The sequence below is a fragment of the Pyrus communis genome, chromosome 10 (genome assembly GCF_963583255.1).
Source record: "Pyrus communis chromosome 10, drPyrComm1.1, whole genome shotgun sequence".
Classification (NCBI taxonomy): domain Eukaryota; kingdom Viridiplantae; phylum Streptophyta; class Magnoliopsida; order Rosales; family Rosaceae; genus Pyrus; species Pyrus communis.
Genome location: NC_084812.1, coordinates 2,542,752 through 2,554,601, shown reverse-complemented (window position 1 = coordinate 2,554,601; position 11,850 = coordinate 2,542,752). Strand labels below are relative to the sequence as shown.

At 38.9% G+C, this 11,850-nt stretch overlaps 2 protein-coding genes across 4 annotated transcripts; both read right to left on the bottom strand.

The window, feature by feature from the left end:
* Nucleotides 1–835: 835 nt before the first annotated feature.
* LOC137748251 (protein tesmin/TSO1-like CXC 5) lies at nt 836–6,360 on the bottom strand. Of its 2 annotated transcripts, XM_068488372.1 has the most exons (8): nt 5,656–6,360; nt 4,766–4,873; nt 4,336–4,513; nt 3,361–3,720; nt 2,778–2,878; nt 2,604–2,698; nt 1,643–2,044; nt 836–1,447 (listed from the first exon to the last, which is right to left on the bottom strand). In XM_068488372.1, the coding sequence occupies exons 1-8, from the start codon at nt 5,946–5,948 to the stop codon at nt 1,203–1,205; spliced, it is 1,782 nt and encodes a 593-aa protein (XP_068344473.1). In that variant the 5' UTR covers nt 5,949–6,360; the 3' UTR covers nt 836–1,202. The 2 variants fall into 2 exon arrangements, with proteins under 2 accessions (XP_068344473.1, XP_068344474.1); XM_068488373.1 differs by lacking the exon at nt 4,766–4,873.
* A 940-nt stretch (nt 6,361–7,300) lies between these two features.
* LOC137747125 (transcription initiation factor TFIID subunit 15) lies at nt 7,301–11,526 on the bottom strand. Of its 2 annotated transcripts, XM_068487143.1 has the most exons (4): nt 11,268–11,407; nt 10,638–10,675; nt 8,669–8,969; nt 7,301–8,140 (listed from the first exon to the last, which is right to left on the bottom strand). In XM_068487143.1, exons 2-4 carry the CDS (start codon nt 10,651–10,653, stop codon nt 7,519–7,521), a joined length of 939 nt encoding a protein of 312 aa, XP_068343244.1. In that variant the 5' UTR covers nt 10,654–10,675; nt 11,268–11,407; the 3' UTR covers nt 7,301–7,518. The 2 variants fall into 2 exon arrangements, with proteins under 2 accessions (XP_068343244.1, XP_068343243.1); XM_068487142.1 differs by lacking the exon at nt 10,638–10,675 and having other exon boundaries at nt 11,268–11,526.
* Nucleotides 11,527–11,850: the final 324 nt, after the last annotated feature.

The following is an 11,850-nucleotide window of genomic DNA, read 5'->3' as shown; positions in this document are numbered from 1 at the left end:
TATGCTTTCTTAATTACGACAATAACTCGCAATTTTTAATCGGTTTTGCGAATTTCAACAAAAACTATGAAATTTAGGGTTAAGTGTAGATAATTACTAACAGATAATTACTCAATTTTTAGAAGTAAACGTTCCAAGTAACTAGTTAGTGTATATAAAATTGTACACTAGTTAGGTCAACAATATTATGTAAATACAGCTAGTTGATAATGTCCTTGATATTAAGTAATGACGTGGACAAATATTGAAACTTACTCCCACTAACACATCATCTTTGGAATTTTGAATCCCAAATAGACCCCTATTAGACAAGACAAACACTAAACTTGTCTAGTTAAAAAGGATCGATTTAGAGATCTAGAGCTCTATAGATAGCGTGAGGGTAAAACTTGCTTGAATAATTTTTTAGGTCATCACTTTATGTTAGAGACATAATGGATGTCCAACGCAATACATTAGGTAGTTATTTTGAATATTTTAAAAGATTAAGAGTAATTTGAAATTAGCCCTTACGGTTAGGAAGTTATCCGTACTTAACCTAAGATCTATTTTAGATAACTTAAGCATAATTTTGAACCCCGCTAGTTTTCCAGCATCAAAATTCAATAATATACCTATATAAGTCAATAAATAATAAGATCGCTCCCATACGACTTGTAATACTTTTCTTAAAGCGCACGTAAAAGATCTTGTGAAACCACTTTTCACTGAAATTGTCAGTGGTTTGAATAAGGCTAATTGTTTAAACACAAGGCGCAGAAAGATTAACCAGATTCTTCCCTCGAAGGAAAACTACATTGCGCTCGATTTTGTGTCAAGTCTTCCGCTAACTCCATAAAGGCAAAAATAAGTTGAATATTATTTCCACATGTGAAAAGATCAAAAAGGGGAAGGGAAAAAAAATCATCCTAGCATGTAGCAAATACAAGCTATGATGTTAATTTGTATGTAACGATCTAAAAACGATATCTTGCACAACTACAAGGCTCTGCATTTTACACAAATTCGACCGAAAAACTATGGTTAAAGCTAAAAAAAACTATTCTATAAATATATTAATAACCTTAGAAAGAGAAATTAGATACTTCTAAGAGTGGTTAATAACTTCCTAATTACCGGCTTGACGCTGCAACGGAGATAAGTCATAGCGAAACAATACCTTTGGCGAATCTTGTCTGCTAAAATCTTTTTACATCTCTATTTCAAGCTTTTGGTCTCCCATCTCCGTTTTCCGGATGGGAGGGAGTTTTACTCAGGGCTGAGACTGCTGCAGTAACCGTCTGTGATGTCGTTGTCTTGGCTGCGAGTGGAACAACAGGTTTTGTAACACCGTTGGTAATTGGTCCCTGCGCAGTCTGCGAATCTATTCTTGCGTTTGTACTGCCATTGCTGTGTTGGTCTTTTTGAGTTTCCACTTCACTTCTGGCTAAAGATGAGCACTTCGTTTCTGCAGTGTTAAATGAAACAGGCACATTGATTCCCAATGTAGAAGAGCGGTAAAAGAAAAATAACGAAATCTCAACTTAATGAACTATGCTGACAGTTTTTTCCTGGAGTAGTGATAAAGGGTTTGGGTAAAATTTATGGAAAACTTTTAACCTTAGACCGTAATTAGTCCAGAAAAGAAACATGATTCACTTGCCTTTTATTTCACCAAAAGTGATGAGCCTGTTAAGACAATCTCGGAATTTCGTCAAGACAATCCTTTCCTGTTCTGCGTAGACTTCTGTCATTCCTTGTGCACTAGGTAACCGTGAAGATGTGTTACCATCGCCCATTAACCCATTAGAAGCAGCTGACATGAACAATGTATCTTGCTCATCACACATCAATGCCAAAGTTCCGGGAGACATAGGCCTCCCTTTTGTTACATCGGCACCATCTGAATTGGAATCTTCAGGGCTGATTTTATCAGCCTCATTCAAACTAGAACGATCATCAGCCACAGCATTCTGAGCATCAGATTCCTTTTCGTTTTGCAACCTGTCTTGTGTCGTTGAAGCAAGGGAAGTTTCTGTCGGCTTCCCTGCTGTATTTCTTTGGTCTGTACATATTGGATAGATTAATGTACAGAATTTACAGACAGATCCCATTTCTACTAAAAGTCTAAAACTACTTGAAAAGTGACTACTCAAAGTATCATAATAATAGATAGTTTATAACTGAATTTTCCATATAATGCCCAATTAGTAATTAATGTGTCTTTACGAAGAAAAGACAAACAAAAATCAGTATGAAAAATCACCTACAAAATAAACTAGTAAGGATCATATACAAATGGAGAAACTCTACAACGTTGCATACAAAATTACAAATAACCACAACAGTGAACATAACAAGGTTCTAAGCATCTCCGACTTCTAAATTTTTTGTAAAATATGGTATACTAAAGGAGGGTTGGGGTGAAGGCCTATCTTTCCAGATTTTTTTTTTGGTAGCTTGTACTTGACATTATTTGTAGCGCTTCATGCTAAGATGATTTTTTGTTCAAGGAAGAAAATATCAATATATATAATTTTAAACACAAGTCTATAATTACACACTCATGAAAAACAGTGAAACCTGAAAGATAGTGATTCGTCATATGTGAATCAATAAACTACCTGCAAGTGTGTTTGCAGCTTCTTCAGCTACTACAACCAAAACTGAACAAAGCTCCTTCAAGTCCTGTGGTTGGATGATGTCTGCTAGGAGAGACCTTCAACAATCATACATAAATTAGTACTGAACCACGTCAATTCAGTTTATTTTAAAAAAAAAAAAAAACCTGATAGTACCTGTATGTAAACTTAGAAGGCCCTAATCCTGTAGTACCACCAAGGTGATTAACAGGGACCGAAGACAGCGGAGAGGGTGCAGGGGCTCTGATATTGTTTCCCTTACAATTACATGAAACATGCACTTCATGATACTATCTCAAATTATAATATGGTATTAAAAAAGTAGATAGAAAGAAGGGGTGTGATATTCACACACCCCATTTTACTTTTCACACACCATTCTAATTTTCGACCGTCGGATCGGATGAATTGAATAAAATCAACGGATAGAAATTAACAAGGGGTGTGTAAGAAGTAAAATGGGGTGTGTGGATAGCACACCCCTAGAAAGAATTATCAAAAATCATTCAGCGTCCACGTTTAAGCACTAAATTCAGTGTCACAAGAAGTAAACAAAAAGAATGTGAATCTCACTAAAAATGATATCTACTCATGCACTTCCTCCAAAAAATAACAACTGATCTGAAAATAGGTCTAGTGAGTTCACAAAAATCATAATCTTAATAGGACCATTTGTCCATTTGGTCAGCACCAACTAATTTGTCAAAAACTAGTTCTGATACCATGAGACTAAATTCACCTGTTGAAACTGTCCAATCCGGTGTAATGATGGATCCTTTGCTGTCGGTCCAAAGAGTTCCTGACCTTTTCTTTTCTTGGATACTGGAGGTGATGATGCATAGCCAGAGGATCCTATAGCTCCAGTAATGGCAGCATTTGCTGCCTGTTGAAGATACGCCATGTTGTTGCCATGGTCTCCATGGAATAGAGCTTGTCTCTCTTCACTTCCTTCAAAGTTCTTGCAGTCCATGCACTTGCAGTTCTCCGAGCAGAGAATGTTGGCTTGGAAGCATTCACAGTATTTCTTCAGGCACCCTGATTTCTTGCAATGGCATCCTTTGTTGTGCTTCCCCAAAATCAAAACCTCGCCGGCTTCCTCCTACATGTTTCCAAACCAGACCACATTCTTGTCAACAATGTCATAATGAAGGGTACTATAATAAAAAACACCAATAGAAATATTTATTATAACTCTAATTAGAAGGTATATAAAGTAAAACAAGTAAGTCACTTTCATCTAGGCCATTTTTTGTGATGACATAAAAACAATAAAAACCATACATAATTCACCAAAAATGGAAAGGCAATATACACCACAAGCTCATAAATCATGCCAAATAAATTGGACATGCAATGATATTTCATACGCTCCTAAACGGCTTGATCAATTTCAAAGCATGTGTCCTGGTCCCTCATGCACAAGTCATAAAATAGAACACTGGTCAGAAGTGCATGGTGACAGGTAGACCAAAATTCCATATTAGATGAAACCAACAAAATGAAGGGAAAGTATACATCTTGAATGCTCTCGTGACTTTAGAACCATCATAAAAGGTAAAAAAGAGAAAACACTATTAAAGAAATCTCCTTCTGTAACATTAACAACTGCAACTCACAAAAGCCAAATAGTTGAACTCAGTTTGTTGAACAAATAATACAACATTAAAAGATGCATCATGTCTGACACTAGGCCATCAAACTAAGAGATACGTACCCGAGTATCCCTTGCTCCATGAGGGCTACTCGCAATTTTTGGCCTGAATGCATTTGGATTACGCTCTAAAGTAGCTTCAATTGCATCATTCCTAGCACTTTCATTTTCAACATTATTGCAACAGTTTACGCAGTTGCATCCGTCACAGTAAATTCCAGATGCAAAACACTCGCAATACCTGGTCATAAAATGACAACGTTATTGCTACAGTTTACACAGTTGCAACCTAAACCCTTTGATGCATGAAAGTCATGTGAATTAACAATTCTTGTATGACAATTGACAACTACAAGAGAAAATGAAAATGAACCATAAAAAACGTAAGGTTAAAACAATAAGAACATCAGTTCCAAACTGTAACAAATCATCAAATCCTACAAGGAATGGTTTTCATACTAACCGACTGAGTGCAGAGATGATATGCACTTACAGCTTTAAGCAGCGAGAATGTTTACAGTTACACTGTTTTTGCTTCTTAGGAGTACCATCTTTTGCATCAACATTGGGTCTTGGTCTCGATTTTGGGGATTCTGGTTTCCTAAGAAAGAAAAATAATAGTGTTTAGTGCTTACAATATAAATAAAACAGCTTGAGGTTGCACACAATGATTCTACTCTTAGACACTGGTAAGTTCAGATGTATCTCAATGTACAATAACAACCACAAAATTCAAGCTTTACAAATAAAGTTTGGTAAATGCATTGAAGGATAAAGATGCATCATCAACCATAGCCATTAATCACCCAGCCAAAATTACCACTAAAATTCCAAAACCAGGAACTCAGTTCAATGATGTTGCGTAAAATAAAAGTCATACTCACGTCAATAAGGGTAGAATTTGTAAATCGAAATTTAGATAAGGGGAGATCCTTGAAACCAGACTAAAACATCTTCAACAAAACTAAACTATCAGAACAATGTCCAGTATCAATTCATCAAATTCACATATTCTAAAAATGCAAATGCAGTCCTCTCATTTGTTTACAAATGTAGAAGTTCAACTAACCCAACTTCAGCAAAACCAATAGCAAAAATCCCATTAAAACTCACCCAAAATCAATCCATCAAACAAAGATTGGATTGTTTATTACACCCGAAAACACACGAGCTCCAAAACTACCCTCCAAAAAAATAGCAATCAAATCACCTCCAAATTTGAGAACAATTCCCACATTACCGCACAATCCAAAATCCAAACTTCTCAACCAAAATTGAACTACGAATCCATCACAGAACCATAAAATTAACAAGCAGCAGAATTTTCCAATTCCAAACAAATTAAACTTATATGCCTATCCCTTTGAAAAGCTACAAACTTACCCAGGCTTCAGTGTATGCGGTTGCTGCGGCAACGACACCGGCACTGGCACGGACACCACGGGGGGCTTTGGCAGACTCGGTGGCACCGCAACGGTCGGCAGTGGTGGCTTAGGAAGCTCAGGCACCGCCACACTCGCCGGAGCGCTACCAAACACCGTGAAATCGAGCTGCCTCGCCAGCTTCCTCGCCGGAACATCGTTCATCGATGACGAGGATGACGTCGTGGCAGCGCCCGCTGCAGCATCCGATTGAGTCTTCTTCGGAGCCGAATCGGCCCCGTCGCCTTCCCCCATGAAATCCAAAAATTCAAATTTCCAAAATTTCACCTGAAATTTTCGAATTTTTCTTCTTCCGGTGAAAAAAAAAAAAAAAAAACCTCAATCCACTGATTACTCTCGGATAATCTCCCAAATTCTCCAAATTTACAAACTTTCAGATCCGAAACACAATCGGGTTCCTCCGGAAGAATTCAAACACTCCGAAACTGCTCTCCCCGCAGCTCAAGATTCGCGGCGAAGCTCCGCCAGTGGCCGGCCGCAATCAAAACGGCGTCGAATTGCCAAACAGAGGCGGCAGGAAAACCGAAAACTCCCAGAGAGAGAATGTAGAGAGAGAAAAATCGAGGCTTTCGAGAGAGGGATTGAGAAGAGAGAAGGCACAGCAAAGGGGGCCTTCTTTTGTTCTTCTTCTTCCTCCTTTCGTCTCTCCTCCCTCTCTCTTCCAGTGTTTTGAAATTTCAATTTTGCGATATTTTGACGGTAAGATCGGGACACTAGGTTTGATCCGACGGTTAGTGTTAAAAAGAGATGATCGACGGCAGGAATTCATAGGTGAGAGTAAGGTCGGTGGTTGACCGTCGGATTTGACGAGATACAAAATTTTCCACCAGTGCAAGTCTGTGAGTGGAGGTGTCTTAGGAAACAAAAATCAGGTGCACGCGGAGCCACTGGAACTATAACGTGTTCGCAGTTGAGATTGTGACACGTATAGGATAGGTCATTGTGAAGAGTGGAGTGTGTAGCTGGAGAGATCGCGTATTTGATTAAAATTTGGGTGGTGAAAAAACTGGGGTAAAATTTAAAAGATTCCGCACGGTAAAACGTGAAGTAAATAACGTACGGAATTTGGCGCTAAAAATGGTTTTGCTGACTTTGAGGTGGTTAATTGGGATTGGAATATTGGTGGGGTCCGCGGTCAACAACTCTCTGCCATCTCTGATTTGTGATTGGTGGAATTTTCTAGTTTGGTGTGATGGACGGAATGGACGGACAGGATGTGAAAGAAAAGAATAATGATTCCAATCGAAAAAACAAAAAGGTGCAATAAATTATTGAACATTCACATCAAACATTTCTACTCAAAAATCATAAAATTTTGTACTTACAAGCAAAACGTTCATATTTTAAATCATTCTGTAAGATCATATTTGTAAAAAATAAATTAAAAATAAAATTGTTCAAACGGTCTATTATAGCAAATTCTGTTCATATCTTTGTAGACAATTCAATAATTAAACGACTTTAGTTTTAATTTATTTACTGCAAAAACGATATTTATAAAATAATTTACAATATGGACGAGTTTGATCATATGAATTCAAAACCATAAAAGCGAATCGAAAACAAAAATTGAAAAGTGAAGGTCAGAAGGATAACCGTGGATAATCCGTTATATGAACAACATAACCTAAAAAACATGGAGGACTGAAGAAACATATAACCTGTTCAAAGTCACAAATACGAATTCAAAACCAAAATACGAAACTAGTACTAAGCTCTACGCATTCTTCCTTACACTCTAGACGAAAAACGGATACCTCCTCAGACAAAATTACACCAGAAAAAAATCCCCGTGGCCTCCTAGTTAATATGCATCTCCAACTCGGCCTCGCCCCATGCCTCGACGATTATCTCGTCCCCGGTTCATGTACATAGGCCTGTTGTAGTCTTTTGGTGGTGGGCCGCCTCTTAATGGGGACCGGCTTCTCTCTCTAGCATCATGTGCCCATCGGCCACGGTGAGGAGGTACATGCGGTAGTGGTGGTGGTGGTGGTGAAGGAGAAGGCAGTCGCCTGTCAAATGGTTTCCTTTCGTTAAAAAAGCCATCCCTTCCGCGATCTCTGTTACCCCAGTCTATAGGCATTGGCCTATCGAACTTGCTTCTTCCTCTATAGTTGTCAGAGTAGTCCAACCGATCTCTTTGCATTTGACGGTCAGGAAACCTGCCTTCATGCCTTGGAGGTGGGAGCCCAGGACCAAAATCTCTGGGGCCATCTCTAGCCCAGCCACGAGGTGGAGACCTATAGCCACCATTTAAGGTCCTTCCAAGGGGAGGAGGATCAATTGGAGGACCAGGGAAGCGTTTATGAGGAACGTTAGGAGGTGGTGGTCCAGGATAACCCCTTCGAGGACTTCCCCCAGTTCCACGGCGGGGCTTGTTGCAGTTGTTGCAGTATTCTCGCCTTGCAAAGTTCAGGTTGCCACATCTGAGACACAAACAATATAAGGATTGGGACATGATGAATGCATATTTACAAGCACTTGGCTCGTCAAAAACAAAAGTAAAACTGAAGGGCAAATTGTTCCAACCAATCCTGCAATCAGAAAACAGAACTGCTACAGCGGGGACCTCTTCCACTTAAAATGGTTAACAAGATTCTGAAGCTTTTACCTATTAAAATTCATAATTTGATCATTGTGATTGGTTCCTAGAAAACTAACTATAATGCAAGAAACCAACATTCAACTTGGATAAGCTCCACTTTTGAACTAAATAGATTTAAATAAATACAAAATTCTCAAAACTTGTACAAGATTTTGTAAAGTATAAATGCATGTGTGTGCCTCTCTGTATAGCCAAGCCCTAGTTCCAAAATCTCGCCTTAACAAAATCACAGGAAGTAGAACTCTCTAGCAATCATATTAGTTACAAGTTCCAACGAGGAAAACCTCAAAAAATAAGGAAACGTAAATGAAAAACCAAAAGAAAGAAGAAAGGGAGAAAATGAACCTACAAAGGATCTGGGCAAATCCAGTCTCCAAGCCTTTGGCGCACATTTGGATTATTTCTACTCCCTTCACCTCTGAATGGCCCAGGACCGAGCCCTGGTCCATCTAAACCTCTACCAAATGGCCTGCCAGCACCCCTTCCTCGAGCATCATGGGGTGAACGGTCTCGATATCTACCAGAATCCCGTGCACTGCCAAAATCACGCCCACGTAGGGGGGCCCCTGATTGATTATACTCAGAGCTGTAGCGATGATCCGCATCCCTGCGGTGTACAGGTGAAGCAGAACCTGCACGCACTCTATATCCTGGAAAGGGTAGTGAATTGTAAAGATAAGTAACTACCAATTGCACATAAACACAGACAATGGGAGTATAATGTAAGTAGCTGAGGAATTGGCAGTTGTGACCCAGAAACTTCAATACCATCATTTCAAAGTTTGTAAGGACTGTTACCATAACTCGGGAGAAACATAATATAAAAGTGGAAGAATATAAGAAGTTCAGATGATAACTGCCCTGGTTACTTCTCAAACAACCGGCGAATAATTCCAGTAAATACGGCAATGAGCATGTCAAACCATGATTACTCAACCTCACAGTCCTCAACACGTAGTGCAACTGCTCACCCTAAGAACAATAAAATTTCAGATAGGTTTTATATTTTCTAAAGTCACATCCATCTACCACATGAACCATTACAAGCTTTTAACCTACGTATCTGGAAAACCCAATAATCATAAGTCTGGTGCAACCATAACCATGTAAGACCTTCTCGGTGATAAGGACGAAAATTTCAACCATATCTGCAACCAACAGATAAAGAAGATGCAGATACACCTAGCTAATATTTGATACTAATCCAGCACAGAGAACAATAATCCCAGAACCAGTTGAAGCATGCCTGCAAGAAGGAGCAGTGAAACCAAAGTGCACGCCCACAGGAAATGAACTGCCCAAAAAAAACCCACACTGAACTTCAAGCCTTCAAATAACTCTACAATTTACCCACTCCAAATATGTTCATTTCTTCAGAAACCATCTTCACATCTTTGAAGAGAAATCAAAACGCCAGAGTTCACTAACCGCTGCATAACCATTCTGAATCTTATAGTGGGATGAAACAACTGAGGCATGTCCGACCCGAGTAAGTAATTCCATTAATTTGTTGCCTCAATTTACTAGTTCACCTTCCATCAAATACAACTCAGCAAAGTCTTACAAAAATACAGAACCTAGAACTGACAATACTAAAAGAAGTTCCCGAAGGTCCTTGCACTCTACACCCAATTCAGCAATGCTGAGAATTAGTTACTATATAACTATCCAACTAACACTATACAGGCATCTGACCCCCCAAAAAACAAGGAAAATTGAAAATGAAACCACAAACAAACCACTTACCACATACAATTCCCAAGCACAAGTTAAACCAGTGAAACCAAAAAAAACTAGAAAAGCTCACTGTTACCCGGCAAATAACATCGTCCTTAATTTTCCTAACATGGAAAATTCAATACCACTTGACCAAACTGAAACCATCTGGCAATTGTAACCAAACTTTCCATCTTCCAGAGCATCTCAACTAAAGCATCCTTACTGTTGGTTGCAAACTTGCAATTCAAAATAACCAAAATGATATTGTTAGTGGGAATAAGTTCCGCGCAAAGCTTGCGCCATGTCCTGTGCCCAGAAATTCTTAAGGCCCTGTCAAACTTCCAGTTTTGATTGGCATGTCTACATAAATATTTGATATGAACCGGACACTAATCACCAATCCCATAAAAAAGCAGACAAAAACCACAACCATAGTCAATACAACAAAATGAGGCCCAGAAACCCATATTCATTGATGCAGCAACCCATGAGTTCACGCATCATATACATTTCCCATCAATACCCACAATATGAAAAAATAATTTGCCCCAGACCATTGCCCGAGACCATGATCCAAGACTGCACTCACACCAACATACCTTCCTCAAGATTCATGTTCTCGCAGGCACATTCAAAGCTGTAAGACACAATAGCAGAATTCATTTATTCACAGTTTGACACTCGATAATTGGTCATAGATCCACATGTTCGACACGCAGTGTAAACAATCAATAGGTCAAGAAACCCATATTTTGTTGCCACAAATTAATAGGACACTATTTATAAGAGCACCGTAGCTACTTCTGATAATCGTAAACACGATCAAGCACAAACTAAACTTTAAAATCAATTACTGATAAACTAAGAAGTTTCGACACGAACCATTTGTAGCTCAAATTTATGCTCACAGAAGCCCAAAAATTAATTCCAACATATTAACCTCTTTATTCTACAAGTTTCACATCAAACACACAACATATGATAAAATCCTACATCATAGATTTAGATTACTTCTGCATCAAAAGGCCTACAGAAACTCAAGACAATAATGAAGCAAATAAGTAATCATGATTATTGAATCTATAAGACAAAATGCTAAATACTAATCAAATTATAATTTAAGTACAAAATACAAAATCAAATTAAGATTTGAGCATAAATCACCGTAACACCGTCAAACAATGAATAAAATTCATGAAAATAAAAAGCAGAGAATTAGAGAGACGAACCAGGGTCATCGGAGTAACGATCCGAGCGAGTGTAGGGAGGAGGCTCGCGGCGAACCTCGCCGGGCTCGTAATCGCTGCCACGGCCACCGCCTCCACCGCCGGCGCCGTCGCTGGTGGAGGGCCGCACGACGAGGCTGCTGAGAAGAGGCTGATGATGCGGTGTGGTTTGGTCTTTGTCCCTTGACCCCATCGTTCTGTGCGCTTCGCTGTTCGATAGCGATGAGTCGCGAGAAAAGGTGCAAGCGAAATGCAATGCCCTAAAACTGGGTGTGAGAATTTTGTGTGAAATTACAGAAAAGGGTGGCACTTTTTCAACTTTTTACAATTTTCATGGCTTTCGAGCAATTTAACCAAACTACAGGGACCAAAATGCAAAACTCAAATTCTCAAAGGTTCGGATGGAAGTTCCACCGGTCCTTTGACGTAACAGAGACCGACAACCGGCAACTCCAAGTCTCCAATCACGTGTCAAAAATTAAACTCAGGATTTTATTTTTGACGTCATAAAGGAAAATAAAAACAAAAATAAATGGAGCAAAATGACGTGGCAGTACGAGAAAATTTATGTTTTTTTTTAAATTAT